The 15,960-nt window shown below is 47.2% G+C and overlaps 1 protein-coding gene across 5 annotated transcripts in view; it reads left to right on the top strand.

Moving 5' to 3' along the window:
* AUTS2 (activator of transcription and developmental regulator AUTS2) overlaps positions 1-15,960 on the top strand; it is a 791,277-nt gene that overhangs the window by 709,826 nt on the left and 65,491 nt on the right. For all 5 annotated transcript variants that reach the window (XM_087751981.1, XM_087751984.1, XM_087751982.1 and 2 more), the window contains one exon: positions 8,081-8,129. In XM_087751981.1, coding sequence (XP_087608107.1) covers positions 8,081-8,129 — 49 coding nt within the window. The remainder of the gene's footprint in view (positions 1-8,080; positions 8,130-15,960) is intronic.

Raw genomic sequence — 15,960 nt, 5'->3', positions numbered from 1 at the left:
TGAGCGCGCGGTCTCTGCTGGAAGGGCCGTCGAGAAAGCAGGGCTCTCGTCGGCTGCCGGGAGCCCGCCGGGCGCTCGCCCGCGGGGCCGGTGCTGCACGCGCAGCAGCGCGGAGCCCGGCCTCCTGGCAAAACCCGGCCTCGCCACAGTGTACTTCTGCTGACAGCTGTTGCTGCCTTTTTACGGCATAAACCAGCAGTGGTTTTGTCGTTGTTCAGGTCACTCTCAAGAACAGGTCTTTTCCTTGAACCTCTTTAAAGCATTAGATTTTAAGTACTTTCTGGTTGGGACTTGCTGTTCAAAGTCATAAAAGTCCGCTGATAGCTCCATAAATTCTTTTCTCGGGGAGAAGAACCTGCATCTCCTGTCCAGAAAGGGACAAAATTATGTATGGTTTCAAAGCATTATGGAGGACTTTTATAAGGCATCGTAATCACGCTCCGAACTCAGACACCGCTGTGTCTTCTGGAAAGATTAGCAACTTAATGGAAACATAAATGTTTCCAGTCTTTCACAGAATACCAAAGAATTGGAATACCCAGTTTTCACGTTGCCAGGAAAAAGCTGCGGAACCTTCCAGGTGAGGTGAGGTTTGCCATAAATAATTTAATCCAATATAATCTGCTGTAATTTCAATATTCATTTCCTCCTTGTGCCAGAGATGGGTAATTCTTCTTTGGAATTACTCTAGGACTTGGAAACAAATGTCTGCTTCTCTGCCTGCTGTCTAGGCGGCTTTAGGTCATTTTTTATAAAATGGTTGGATCCGAAAACCTCTTTCAGAGAGTGAAAGATCTTGAAATCACTTTTGATCCAAGTTCAATGCACTTCATTTGGCGGCTGTTGTGGCAGAAACAAATGTCGATGCTGACAGAGACCACAGACAGATGAAAAAATTCTGGCGAGGTCCCACATAGATAAGAGACAGAAGGTTTCGAAAACCTATCCAGGCATATCCTAAAACATGGGAAAGTATTGCTGTCAGGAGAGGGGGAAGCTTGATCCAAAGGCCATTGAAATCATTAGGAGGTGGCGGTGTTTTGGTTTTTTTTTTCCCTTTAATTTAATTTGGCTTTGGGTGAATTCCTAAACTCCAAACTTCTCATTCGGAATTATAAAACGCATTTCATGCATGTATAATGTTCTAGTAGGAAAACAGAGGTCCTCTACTTATCTCTAAGGCACAAATAATGAACATAATGAGGCCCAAAGCCCTGCCAATAAACCTTAACAGCCCTAGGGAGAGGAGTAGGTAAATGCATTTCTGATTTTGTGTATGCTGAGATTTCAGGTGTGGCATGTGGTTAATGTTTGAAAAATCCAGTACAGACAAGCCTGTAGTTTAATCCAGGCTAAATTTATCAAATTAAAGTCTTGTGAGGAGTCTAGGCTTTAATTAGACCCGTTCTTACCACGCTGAGATGTGGAAAGTCTTGACCAAAGTGCTCATATATGAGCTGCCGCACCTTAATATTGTGCATTTATTTCCTCGTCCAGGTACAGTCTCACCGTCCATGCAGTCCCCGACTCCTCCGGTTGTTGTGCAGAGAACACACTGCCATTTTGATGCCTTTATTTCTTTGGTTTTGGTGGAGACTGAAAACCGCACTCAAGCCATCCATTTCTTTCGCTGAGCTTGTGAAATAGCCGATAGACTGCCATGGCTTTTGGCCGGTCTCCACTGCTTGTTCTAGAAAGCCAATGTGAAGCCATCTCTGTTGGGTTTCTAGAGGAGGAGATGGAAACCACCTCTGACAGCACGTGGTGACTCTTTTCAACACGTATTTGTTAGGAGATGCAAAACCCTGTGAAATGTTAACAGCCAACGTCGATGCTCAGATACGTTGTAGAAACCTAGGGATAACCCTGCTAAGGTGGCCAGCTTTGAAGAACTCCTGTTTCCATTGCTATAACCAGGATCTGAAGTTGGCCACGATTTTTTCATTTTCTGATGAAGACAATTCGTCACAGCTTTACCAAAGTATTCTCTCTCCTCATGAGACACATAGTGAAAGCACTGGCGTGTTTGCAGCCACGGTCTGAATTTGGGGCTGTGGTGGATGTGTTTGTCTCCTGCTTCTCGTTCTCGTTCCTGTCACGCATCTTCCCGTGTAGTTGTCCCAGCGGAGAACATTGCAGTCAGTGCAACTGTACCTCAGATAAGAATTTTGGAAAAGCCACGATGTGATGCTGTGGAGGTAAACTGCTCTTAAATGGGTCGTACAGTGATAGAATGAGAAATATTTTTATAAAATCCTGTAGTTCTACATCAGTAGTTGGTAGGAAAGTTTTCTTGGGAGCTTTTCCTTAAGTACAGCACTTCTGCTGCTGGTATGGACAGTGCAGACCACGCGTTCCTCCCTCCCCTCTCACGCTGTAGTGCTTGCTGCGGGCAGGGCCTCCGGAGCCGCTGCAGCGGTTGGTGCGCGGCTGCGCCCCGGTCACTGCGTCGCCGCTCGGGGACTGCCCGGAGCCACGCGCCCACCTCGGGCCGGGAGGAGGGCAGCTCCTCTTCCTCTCACGTCATCCGCGCCCCATCCCTGAGGCGAGTGCAGAGCTGGCCTGGGACATGAGCGTGTCTTTCCAAGCTCCCCTTGGATTTTGGGTGCGTGACGCTTCTCCTGGCTCAGGTGAGGCCAACCACACACCCATGGCCGATGCTCCGCCTTTGATTTCTGGCCGGTGTAGGTAGTTCCTGTCTTTTCCTTAGGAGAGTCACCTCCTCCAGGCTGAGCTCCGCCGCAGGGCTCGAGGCGAGTAGGGTTTGTCAGCCCTGTTTCTGAGGATTAGCTCAAATGCAAGTGGAGCCTGCTGGAGTTTTAATTCCATTAGCCCTCCTAGCCCAGTATCGATTTGAAACCAATTTCAGGATTTGAAATCTTGAAAACACTCCCTGGGCAAGGCCCTGCAAGCCCATAAGACCTATCTTAGCACCTCTCCATTTCCCAGGAAACATCTCGCTGTGTGGGGATACTGTGCCAAGGAGCGTAACTGCCTCCCGTCTTCGCAGCAGCTTGGTTTGTAGGAGACATCATTTGGCTCCCACTGCCGTGCTTCAGTGAATAATCATTTATATAATAATGTATGTGTGCATTTATTGTCTGTGGTGGCTATTACTAATGGTGTGCGGCGCTTAAGAAGAACCTACAGTGACTAAGAAACCCATTGCCCGTTGACGATAACGTGGTGCTGGAAGTAGAGTCAAGCGAGTCTCTGCAAGCTTGGCAGCCCCGGCCCCACCTGCACAGCGTCCGGGACCCCTGTGTCCCCCGGAGGTGCAACAACTTTGTGCACAGCTGGAGGTCTCCACGCGGGCCACCCTGACTGAAGTTGGGGACATGTTTTTTTCCATTAAAAAAAAAAAAAAAAATCTGTTAAATTGCTAAATGCAGAATGGTATCTGCGGTGGTGTTTCCTCCCGCGGAGCTTTAGCGGCTGACGCTGGTGTGCCGCGCTCTCCGGGACTGTCCGGCTCCGCCAACGGGAGGGTGTGTGTGTGTCCCCGACCCGCGGAGCGGCTCCGCCGCCCCGGGCGGAGGCTCTGCGCACCCCGCGCAGGGCACCGCGGGTCCGGCCGCGCAGAATCCGCCCCCGCGGCTGCGCCCCCTCCCCGCGGGGCCGCTGGCGGAGCGCCGAGCCCCGGCGCGGGGCGGGGCGGGGCGGGGCGGGGCGGGGCGGGCGGGCGGGCAGGGGGCGGAGCCGGCGGCGGCGGCCGGGTGGGAAGCGCCTCTCGGAGCGCCGCGCAGTGCGGAGCGGAGCGGAGCGCCCGGGCGGCGGCGAGGGGTCCGGCCGGTAGCCCGCAGCCGGGCCGGGCGGAGCAGCGCGGAGCGGAGCGGCCGCCCCCGCGGATTACAGGCTTGCGGAGGTTGTTTCGTCGGGGCCGGAGGAGCTGGGGCCGGGCCGCTGCCGCTCCCCGATGGAATTCACCTGAGCGCGGCCGCGGCGAGCCCTGGACGGCGGGAGGGACGGTGCCCCGGCGGGAGCCCGCTTTGCCTCGGGAGAAGACGGGCATGACATTTTAAAAAAACAAAAACAAAAACAAAATCACCCCCAAAACAGCCAAAAAGCAGAAGAAAAAAAAAAAAAAAACCAAACCCAAAGCCGCCCCGAGGAAGGGCCGCGCTGCCGGCTGCAGCTGCGCCCCGCCGGCGCTGGACCCGCGGAGGGAGGTGCGTGGCCGCAGGGGCTGCGCCGCCCCGGGACCCGGAGTTGCCGCCGCCGAGCCGCTGCCCCGGCTCGCCGCTGCCGCCGCACATGGTTTTCTTTGTCCTGCTGCTGCTTTATTAGCTTTCCGCGGCCGCCGCGCTCCCCACGCCCGCTCGCACACACGCACACCCCTCTCTTTCTCTCTCCTCCCAGGGAACCATCTTGCGGGGAGAGGGGAGGGGGGGCTCGGCCGCCCGGGAAGGATGTCCGCCGGGCGGCCTGCGCGCCCGGCCCTCGGAGTTGGCCCCCGAAGGATTAGTTGGGGTTTGGCTGCGGGACTTTGAGAGCCGCGCTGGATCGGAGTTCCCCGGCGCTGCCGCCGCGCACACGCACGCACCTCCCGCACCGCCATGAGCGCCGGGCTGGCAGCCGCGCTTAACCCCCTGCGAGCAGGTAACGCCGCTTCGCCCCGCGGGGCCGGGCAGCGGGGCGGGGGGCGCGGGGCCCGGCTGGGCTCGGCTCGGGGCCCCCCCCCGGCGGCGGAGGGCAGCGGCGGGCGGGCGGGCGAGCGCTGCGGCCGGCCCCGCGGGGTGAAGTCGGGCCGCCGGGCCCGGGGGGAGCGGGGCTGCGCGGGGCTCCGCGGGGCGCGGGCAGGTGCGCGGCGCCGGGGCTGTGCCAGGAACGAGGCGCGCCGCGCTGTCCGGACAGGAAATATTTCAGTCGTACATCCACTTGAATGACGGCGCATTCCTTGATGGGGGAAAATATTCCTTAGGACGGTTTTTTTTTTTCTTTTTTCTTTTTTTTTTTTTAGCCCGGGGATTGCTGACTTGTTTCATTTCACGTTGAAAAGGATTAAGCTGCGCTTGGTAACAAGGGGATTTATAAGGGGAAGCGGCCAAAGCGCAAGGAAGGGAACTGTTGGTAATGAGCTGCAGCTCTGGCGTTGCCGCCGTCTGTGCAGGAGCCAGGGCAGGGCGACTTCTTCGAGCGAGGGGGCTGCTAGGACACAGAGCGCCCTGGATGGCAGCGTGCGGGGGCCCTGTGGCTTCCCAAAACGTAACGCTGCTGGCAGACAGTGGCTTTCCATCAGCTGCTCAAGTAAGACCTGGAAACGATCAGGATAAAGGGGCACGAAGACAGAGTTTTCCTCGTCTCCTGTAAAGGGGATAGCCAAGCTCCTCTCCGTTGCTTAAACACCGAGGTTTGACCACATTGCCTTAAAGCACCCGTCACGGAAATAAAGGCACTTTGTTGTCTGCGCAGATTCCTGTCAATACAGAGGAGATTTTAGGTCAGCACTGGAAAGGCATCGTGTTCTGTCCTTCTGCGCGCTAGGGCCGAGTTGTTGGGGGCTTTTGAAATTCGTTTGGCTTTTTGTTCCTTTCGTGTTGTTGCATGATGCGACTGCCTAACTACAACAAATTATAGTTGCGTGGAAATTGATGCAGTATCGTATCTGCTGGCAGAGATTGTATTCACTGCTGTTTCAGTTATACGTTACCCTAATCGCTGTTCTGTATTTAAACGCAAAATTTTAAAGTAGTGAAACAGGCAGCCCAAGTTCCATCTCATGGTTCAAGCTGGTGAAATGGCTCTGGGTTATTTTTATGGTAACCCAGGCAATGGGGTTTTTTCGAGTTGCTGTTCCGTTCAGTAGCGTGTGGTCAGTAACGCAACATGCGATTCACTCTCGGACAAGCTTTGTCTTTGTAAAATTGCTCCTTTTTTATCTGCATATTGTACGGCTAATCGGCTCGCAGTTTGCTCAGGAGCGATTCTCAGGCAGGGTGTATTGTGCACCACGCTATGTCCAAGAAGTGCCACTTCCAGATTTCACAGCAATGTTTCTGACTGGTTTGTGCAATAGCACAGAAAAAAATTGCACCCGAAAAACCATAGCTTAAAACCAATCTGTTGGTTTATGCTCGGCGTTAGAGCGAACTTCTTAAAAAAAATGTTTTCTTCTTTCTAGTGTTTGGAAAAATCAAGTGATAGGAAGCTTACAGCTTCCCTATGGGGTTTTGTTTTGAAGCAGTAAAATAAAGCAATAGCTGAAACTGTAAGAAGTTAGTTTGGTTTTTAATATTGGATTTTCTTTCTAAAAAGAAAGAATGGTTCGGAGAGTCTTGACTTCTGAGAGAAGCTGCATTTAAAAGGACAACAACAGATGAAATTCCCTGGAAAAGGCTCTTGTTTCTAATCAGAGTAGGCTGATTGGTAAGGTTAGGAAAGCATTGAGCATCTCTTAACTTGTTGGACTGCTCTTTAAAGCACATGGCCTTCTTGATCTCCTCAATTTGTGTGTTAGTCACATATTTTCATTAATTTAGAGAAAGTCGTCACTGAATAATAAATCCATCATTGGGTAATAAATCCAGTGTTTACAAGGTATTTAATCGAGAAGAAATACACCAGCTCAGCTTTTAAAGAAGCCAATAGTAATCTAGTAAAATCTGTCTAGAGGTCTGAAAAAGAATAAAGCTATTTTTAATAATTAATCATAGAAATCTTGTATGTTATTAACTTGAGGGCAAACATTTCAGTGTATTACTACACTGTGATACGCAGTCTGAACTGTATCTACTTATTTAGCGGTAATTTCACACCGAAGTTTTCAGTGCAGTCACAATACCTAATATATGTCGCTTGTCTGATGGTTTTTGTGTGGCTTTGAATTGAGAAATTCCTTCCCTTTAACAAAAAAACCACAGCCTGCTTTCCAAATAGACAGTGTTTTTAATTATTTTTCTTGAATCCAGTGAGAAAACAGTTTCTAGAAGACTAAAATCTTTCTCAAGCGTTGCATTTTCCCCGTTTGCAATATTTCGTTACTGAGCACATTCCTTCCGATGTATTTTCGAAAAGCAGACTGTCTCAGCGGGGCTGGATCCAAGATACAGTTCAAAATTGAACAGCTCGCTCTGTTTTGTGAATGCGTAGGTGGTGTAAGTTTAAGCTTTAGGTGTACGTATATGTGTTATGCATGCGTGTGTGCGGAAACACAGCTGTACGCAGATGCATGAACTTAATGCTTTCTGCTTTGGGGCTCGGGATGTTTGTGAGATGAACATTTGCGGTGGTACCTTCCCCCGTCTGCTTTCTTGCCATTGTAGTTTCTGAAGGGGGGAGCTCAGCATTTTTGTGTCAAACTTCAGTGAGGCTTTTTAATAAGAGGTAGAAAGATTAACCGGCATACTTGCGTACAAACAGCAGTAGTAGATAAGGTACTAACGGAATATTAGGAGGAAAAACCTCCCACGGATAAAGATGGCTTGATGAAAAACAAAACGGGTTATTAGTTGTTACAGAGCGTGGTGTCCAGAATCAGTTGTTCTGACAAAGGCAACTCTTACGTGGAAATACATATTGGTACTAAATAGTAGCATGCTCTGTCTTTTTCGAAGACTCTGTGACAGCAATTTATAAAATTACCAACCTAAGTTACGAGCACTGCTTTAAAGATGGTAAAAATCCAATGGTTGACACAGTAGGGGTCTCCAAAAATACTTCAAAAATTAATTAAGAAATCTGCAGTTCTGCGAATTCCCGACCCTGGGCTGTCTGATTCAAAACCATGACTCTTCTCCATTGCAAAATCAATGTCAGAGTGTATTGGATAATTGCAGTACAAAAATATAGTTTCTGTGCAGCTAATATGTTGAATAAAAAAATCATTTCTTTCTTTATTAAATAGAATCTTTCCAAATAAATATCTGCACTGCAGGGCGGTGAAGCACAGCCAAACAGCACCACCTTATGGACAGTTTTTTCCCGAGGCTGCAGCTGCCATTACCTCTCTTGGTTTTGTCACCTGATTTGTTTCTCTAAAATATACATAGATATGTGTGTGTGTGTATAAATACACCGCCATGCCTTTTGAAATCTATCACCTGTAGAAAATGTAACATTTTTTTTTTTATTGGTCTTTCAGGCATCTGATGCCAGCTCTGAGAAACTGTTCAACGCTGTTACAAATAAAGGTAAGACTGCAATTCACATCGCAAACATATTTTTTTTTTTCCCCACACGTTTCTTTTCATGGCAATTTCAATGGGAGATGAAATGTAACTTGTCTTGCAGAAATGTCGCAATCAGCTTGTTAGTGCTTTTTATGTTTCTCTTGGTTTCAGACATGTTCTGCATGCTTGGTAATTGCTTTGCTTAAGCAATATAAAATAAAGGCTTTAAATAATGCATTGCCTGCCAGGTCAGAATTAATTTAAATAACAATATTAGGGAATAGTTTATTTTACAAATGGCTTTAATTTAAGCTCATTTAAATAACTGTAAGAGTTTTCAAAATGTTTTAACTTGATTGTTACTCATCAGCTACATGATAGACGTGGAATTATGAATAGCCAATTTGCACTGCTGACAGTAATAACCAGCCAACGTTTAGTATTCACAGGATAATAGTCATAAACCATGGCTTACTGTGCTGTGTGCTTTCTGTAGAGTTAATAAATGATATAGAGGGCCACATTTAAATATTCAGTATCCCATTAATTTCTTCCAAACAGCAATCCAAAGAGAGAGTGGCTAATGATATAACAGTACATTAAGGGAAAACTTACCCTAAATCAGTGCCAGTGAGCTTCTGTGCAGAGCTTGTCCTGAAGCGGCGTTATTAGAAAGACTGTAGGCTTTGGGGATTTTTTATTTTTAATTCTTACTTTTGGTTTGGTTTGTATTTTTGTGAGGAGGGTCAAGGGAGCAGCTCCAGGCGTGAGTTGCGCCAGTGAGCATAATTCAAAGCCTTTTAAACGCGTCCAAAATTCACCCCACTGTCCTCCTTCGTAATGGCAATGCATGCTAACTGCTTAGTAAAAGGGTGTGCTTTTAGCTGCAAACCCACGGTATTTCAGCTTACTGTTTTTTAGGAACATTTGACTCAGTTTGCATTAGAAAAGACAGATTTGATTCATTTGGAATTTAGGTCTTTTTTTGTTGACCGGGTGTGGATTTGCTCAGTATTTGCCCTGTGTGCTTCTCAAGGAGTGTGGGGTTGTTGTTCCAGCGGGTCATTCCGGTGTTCTGCTGTGTCCTTTAATTGCGTGAAGCTGTAGCGGTTGAACTGGGCACAGCTTGTGACCCCGTTATGTTTGGGATTCCCGTGCTGATATGCCATTGCTTCTGAAGTCTTTTGCTGCATATTGAATTATACCTATATTTAATTGCGTTACGGATCCATATTCCTGTTTTTCATGTATTAGCATCCTTTGGAAGTACAGTCGGGATGGATTATTTCAGTGGTCTAACTAGGTTATCTCACATGGCAAGCTTATGTGTCCTTTCCGATTAATTGGATTTACAGGTTCCCCCTTGGCCCCTCCGTAGGCGGAGAATAGGTGGCACAGACACGTAGAAAGGACGAGTTGTGTGTTTGGAGTGACCCGAGCCCCCACGCTACATGGACTGCACCTTTCTTTTGCTAATTCGCTGTAAAAAGCTTTGGCATTTGAGCAGCCCTTTCTTGGGGCTGGGCCAGGGCCAGGAGAAGCCGGGGTGAATCCGCATTCCTGGCGGAGGCCTGTAACCAGGCTGAGGGGGCTCTCCTCCCCGGGAGGTGATTGATGAAGAGTAGGCCCCTCTTCCTCTTCCTTTCGTTTTCTTTTTTTTTTTTTTTTTTGAATCAAACACATTTCCCACATTCTTATTTTTGTTTACTTACCGAGCTTGATTCGTGGCATCTATGTGGTTGTGAATACCCATGCTTGACAGGGAGCCTTTTCTTCTGAGGTACTTTTCTTTGGTGATTTAGTTCCCTTGAAAGGATTAGGGTTTCTTTGTGTAGCCTAAAATCAACATGGGCTTTTCGAAGCTTTGCTTGGGAAACCGTACACAAATAAGCTTTTTAGTTGATGGTGGATGATTCCTTTGCCCCTTATTTCCATCAAAATGGCGTCTTTCTTTTCTCCTCCTGAGTTTTCCCTTAAAGCCATATGCTAATTCCTGTTGGTAACATGAATGACAAGGGAAGAATCAATGCAAATCCAGGTGCGGCCAAACTAGGCTGACTGGTATTTTCTTTTTTTTTTTTTTCTTTTTTTTTTTTTTCTTCCATGGGGAGAAAGAGATTAAGGGGAAAGAGGGCGGAAAAAGCATAAGGGACAGTTTTGTTAAAGGAATTAGCATTCAAACTGCTAAATATCAGGAAAAGAGCCTCAAAAAAGATCCCCTGTTTGGAGATAACGTCAATAATTGCTTGCAGCCAGGTGCAGGGCTCTCCCTGTGGCCGGCGGTGGTTGGGAGGCTGTTGCTTTCTCCAAGTGTCTGCCCTGGGGACGGCTGACGACTGCCCGGGCGCTGTCAGTTTGATATATTCCAAGTTCAAGTTCTCTCTCTGCAATTCAGTCTGTTTGCTTCCAAGCCAGTTCTTCCCCCCCGTGTTGTCCGTGGCTGTTTTTGCCAAAAGCAATAAAAGTCACTCGTAAGAAAGGTCAGATTTGCATTGGGTAAATCATGATGAAACCTTCAAAGCTCCTGGCTGATGGAGCAGGCTGGGCAGGCTCGGCAGGCTGACAAGTGCACATCCCTCTGTGTCCGCAGCCATTCCTCTCACATGTCCCACAGCTACCCATGTCTCACACGTGCTTTTTTTTTCTTGCCGCTTTTATTTTGCAGAATTTTTTATAGCTGAGGTAGCAGAAATTACAGAAGTAATGTATTTACCAAGCAGGTAGAAATCCTGAAGCATTTTAGGTCTTGCGTATGCATTTCGTCCCTTTTCTGTCGTTTGGTTGTGGACTTCAAGGCCAAAGATGAAATCAAGCTCAAGGTGTGATGGATTAGTATGGATGGGATGTGTAATGTGGGACAGTCCCTTCCTCAGAAATACTAGTAATTAAAAAGTCCAGAGAAAAGTGAAATCCCGCCCAAAGCTCTCTTGAAGAGGTGGTAAAACCCCTTCAGGAGAAGTCTCTCAGCTTCCATTCAGGAGTTAGCTGCCCTTAGAGCTGAATGGGAAGGTGCATCCCTAAATCTAGAAGGGTCCTTTGAGTTTTGGGAGGTGGCATGTGGATGTTGGGGCCCCTCAGGGCCAGGATATGTGTCGTAGCCGAGCGATGCCACATTGGAGAGGGTCGTGGGGTTCCCACATCGGGTCTGTGCTGCCACCACTCCTGGAGGTCCCCAGCCCTGTGCCATGTCTGCAGCAGGGCTGGGAATTTGGGAGGGACGTGGCTTGGTCCCCAGAGCAGGAATCGCTGTAGCCACCGCTGAAATGAGCTGTCTCTGTTCGTGGATGAGAGCCCTGTGCTCCATCGCTTGGGCAGGAACACTTTACCTTGTAATGCTTAAAATTGTCTAGGGAAATGATTCCCATGGGAATCCAGGTAGCTGTGTTGGGAGGTAAGCGCCCAAGGGTCTGGGCCCTTAGTAATGCTTCAAAATCAGGCTTTTAACATCTGAATGAATGAGATGGACAAGGGATGGAAGAGGAGTGCATCGCCCGCCTGCAGCTCCCGGTCTGTCCCCTCCCTCCCTGCAGGCTGGGCCTTCCAGTTTGGGATTGCTGCTTATAGTCTTTCAACAAACATAACTTTTCCTTACCCTCTGAGAGCGTCAACCTTAGCACCATTAATCCTGGCCAAAGTACATGTTTTGTTCATGAATTTTTGTAACATGACTTTCCAGCATAATTAAATTCCATTATCTCTTCATAATTTAAATAGACACATCTGAAGCTGTAGAGCAGGCAGCTCCTACTACTACTGTGTATTTCATTTATGTTAACTCCCTCCTACGTACCCTTGGAATACAGCTTTTCCTGGAGGGAGAAATGAGTCCCAAAGTGATGAAGTTTTCATTTGTGCTGTATATTGAAGTTTGCCTTTGATCAGAAACACAATTGGGCTGTTGCAGCTTTTTATGTTCAAATTGTTTACAGGATATTCATGTAAACTTTATGAATCCTTCTGCTTCCTGGCACCACCAGCTGTCAGGGAAATATTTATACTCTCAGCTGGAGGTAGATCAAGGCGTCTGGGTTCCTAGTCTTCACTGGTGGCTGAAATACCGGTCAGATCAAGCCCAGGCTTTTTAGGTGGTTGTACAGCAATATCCTTCCCTAGAAAAACAGGCGTGTTGTTTCTCCCCTCGTCTGTCTGTGGTGAATCATTTCTTGAGGATCCTCTACAACATCTGTTTCTGTAAACAAGTAGGGAGCTAAAGTTGGCAAATACTTCAGTGCTGATCCCATTCACAGGAGATCCTTGGCTGTGGAGAAGTGCTCTCGCGCTCTCTAAGTAAACCATCCCCACAGCATCTCATGTTGAATATAAGTGGATCCACTACTGCAGAGAGAGCATGCGTGCGACATTAACGTGATCAGTACGCCAGAGAACTGACTGCTGCTGCCTCCCTCCTTTCCAGGGGTCTGTAGGAATCTATATAACATCCTCACTCACTTGGTCTCTCTTCTCCGCGTTGCTTTTGATTTTTTGGGGGGCTGCTGTCTGCATATGTTGGCCCTCTTCTCACTGAAATGCTTCTTCCTAGCTTGCTGTTAGGGCTCTGGAGCAATCCCGGCGCTGCGGGAAACCCACCCATCGGCCAGCAAACCTTGGGGACTGCTGAATCGTACGAGCAGTTCCACAGGTTTCTTTTTTTGTGGCTGTTACGATGGCTCATCCTCCCAAAGTGGCACCCTGACAATGGTGTCTCCATGCCTTTCCTGTGGAGACTTCCCTGGTGGCTTTGGATCGCTTGGTTTGCCTGTGTTTGGTGGGTTTCAAATGGCTTTTCAATGTTTTCCATGTGAAAGTTCAGTGCCTCATTAGCAAGGGACTGAGCGCTGGAAGAAGCCTCCGGTTTTGAGGGCCTCAGGTTTCTTGTACCTGTGATTTAGATTAGAAGAAGCGGTGTATCACTTCACTCTCACTTCAAGTCAGGCAGACAAAAAAGTCAATATATGTCTCGAGATGGTCCTTTGTTCTGGTACACAAAAGAGCGAGGCAGTTATTTCCGTGCCGTGAAGGCTTTATCTGAGCAAGGAATTTGTTCCATAACATCCCCTTACGGCTGCATCTCCTGAGCACAAACCACTCCTCTCCATCCACACGCTTTCCATGCCCCCTCCTTCTTTACGTGCCGTTGGTTTTTTGGCTGGGACATGGCAGTCAAGCAGAGTTGCCAGTGCTGGGAGATACCATAGCTGTTCTGTAGCTGCAGGAGAAGGTCGCTGGCTGATGTGATGTACCCAGTGTGCCCAGAGGGACAGGTGAAAGTCAAAGGTAGCCTTTTCCAAAACCTTTCAGATTCTTAAATCCTAAAACTTATGATCCTACAAAACAGGAGTCTTCCAAGGCTTAACTGATAATTTTTAAGTTAGTAATTGAAAAAAAAAAAGGCTGGCTGGCTTACTGGTACAAGCACCTGCGGGCACTGGCTTTTCTTGATCAAAATAGCAGAGGGAGACAGCTGAAAGCGTTGTTCTGGGCATCCTTGCCCGTTTGGACTCGTATCAAGTACCCTTTGGTGTCAGTTGGTGATCGTATTCCCCTATGTTCATTTAAGGCTGTTGATTTTAGCAAAGTCAAACTATTCCAATCTCAGTGAGCAAAATGGCAATATTTACTAATACGTAATTATCTATTCTGGAGAGAGTATTTGCTTTATAGGTTAAACTATATTTGAGTTTCTCAAAAAAGACTTATCAGCATTGGGCTGTAAAATAACGGATTGAGATAATCAGGTCAAAATAAGGTGGAAAAATTCTTGGGATAAGAGTGTTTTGGTCACAAAGATCCTGGCTTCACCTGCCCGTAGTTAGTGAAGTCCACGCTGGAGGCTGGCGTGAGATTTCCTAAATGGAGCATCCTGCAGACCTCCCATATCTGGCCTGCTGTTAGTCTCTCCCTTGTAATAAAATGTTGTTTTCTCTGAAAATGTATGTTTATTTAACTAGGTCTCTTTTTGCTTCACAATCTGGATTCCATTCAGTCAGTTACCACTCCAATTAACTAACAATTATTTAACATTAACAGTAATTACAGACGCCAGTTAAGCGCCTACAGATGTCAACTGTTAGCTTTGTACCTAATCACTCAATGAAATGGAGAAAGTTCAACAAACATCAATTAGCCAAGCAATTAGTATGAGGTAGGAAAGAGCATGTTATCGTGTGTGAGCTGATTCAATTTATTTTATTTTGTCAGTAAAACACACACACAGAGACAAGCAGCAATAAGTCGCTGAGATTAGATAAAGCTGTATTGTTTTGCTGTTTATACAAGATTTTTCCCCTGCTCTTCTTTCCCTTACATAACTTAAATGTGCTTCGCCAGGCATTTGTTATCTTATCAAATACATTTCATTTCATTGGAAAAGCACAGCAATGTCATTTTCAGCGGAGAGGCGAAGACCATTTACATCAGGTTTACACCAGCAGAACTGTCACCTTAGCAAAGCTACTCCCACGAGTAGGTTTAACCCACGAGTACATTTAACCCACGAGTTAAACCACGGACCACATAAACACCAACGCGCTTATGCAATGGATACGTGGTTTTAGATAACACTGAACAGCATGAATTGGTTCCTTCATCTGATTGATCCATGTATTTAATGTTGATACTGGGTTGCCTTGGGCTCCACGACACCTTGCTTCGGTTGTAAGAGGACGAAAGGGCTTCCTCAAAGGGTGCGTCAAGTCAGCAGGGCCTGAGCTGTCCCGGCTCAAGGGTGGGAACAACCTGCACGGGGTGTTCCCAGTGCGTGCCGCTGTCCGAAGAGTGCTGCGTACCTGCGGCCGTTGCGGGGAGCAACTCTTGCTGACCTCCAGCAGCACCACGTAACTATATATTGTGTGCTTGTGTGGCTCAAAAAAAGAAAAAAAAAAAAAAGAGTAGGAATGGGCCATAAATTAACTTTACCTTCAGAAAGAAATGGTTTATGTCTAACCACCATCCAAGGTGTATTGCAAGCCTCTCTTTTAAGACCTTTTGAAGACTGTAGACCTGTGCAGAAAGTGCTCGGTATGCAGTGTACCACATACGCAGGGGTGCCCGGGCTTCCCAAGTACCCAGCTGTGCCACTAACCCACTGGTTCACCTCCGTAGTCCCTTTTTCTATAGGATCTAATGTCTTCTCACTTGGCACAATTTAACACTCCTTGATCAGGCTATCTTACATCCAGTTAATTTTAAAAAAAAGCACGCCAAAGTATCTCACATCCTACAGTGATCAGTCTTGACGCTCTGGATGTCAGTAGGAGTTTCACAGGGACATCTATATGAATTGTGCCTTTTTTCTTTCTTTCTATAGTCTTCATAGCTGCTTAAAAACCAAAGCAAAGAGGCTTTTTTCTTCCAGTTCTCAACTGTCCCCCAAACAAGAATGCCTTTTGCCTTCATCACCGCGCCGACATATTTTAAATGTTTCTCCACATAAAACGATCCCACAAAGCAAGAGATTATTTTATCATGCAGACTGCCCACAGAAGTCCATGAAGTTATTTGAATTAGTCATTGTTTTCCAAAGTGTGGGAATAGGAGTGGAGAAGCACAGGCAGATCTCGCCATTGCTTTCCAAAGTCTCAGCTTTTTTTTTTTTCCTAGAGAAACAGATTCTGAACATGTGAAGAAGCCCTTCAGCGTGTGACTTAAGTGTAATAATATTTGTCTGAGTAGGCAGAAAGACAAATCGAGCTTCCAAGCGAGAGCTACCATGTTCGTTCTGATGGCAACAAAGACCTTGTGAAGGATGATACTTTACAAGGGTGAATTTTTAACTTTCTCATGGTTCAGCGTGGTTTGCCCAAAAGAAAAGGCAGGGCCTTGTCACGAAGCAACGCCACCATTTCTCAAGATA

Source organism: Nipponia nippon, unplaced genomic scaffold (assembly GCF_047370975.1).
Source record: "Nipponia nippon isolate SJK-2023a ecotype South Korea unplaced genomic scaffold, ASM4737097v1 scaffold_15, whole genome shotgun sequence".
Lineage (NCBI taxonomy): Eukaryota > Metazoa > Chordata > Aves > Pelecaniformes > Threskiornithidae > Nipponia > Nipponia nippon.
The sequence above is the reverse complement of the archived record's forward strand: the minus strand, read 5'-3'. Positions and strand labels throughout refer to the sequence as shown.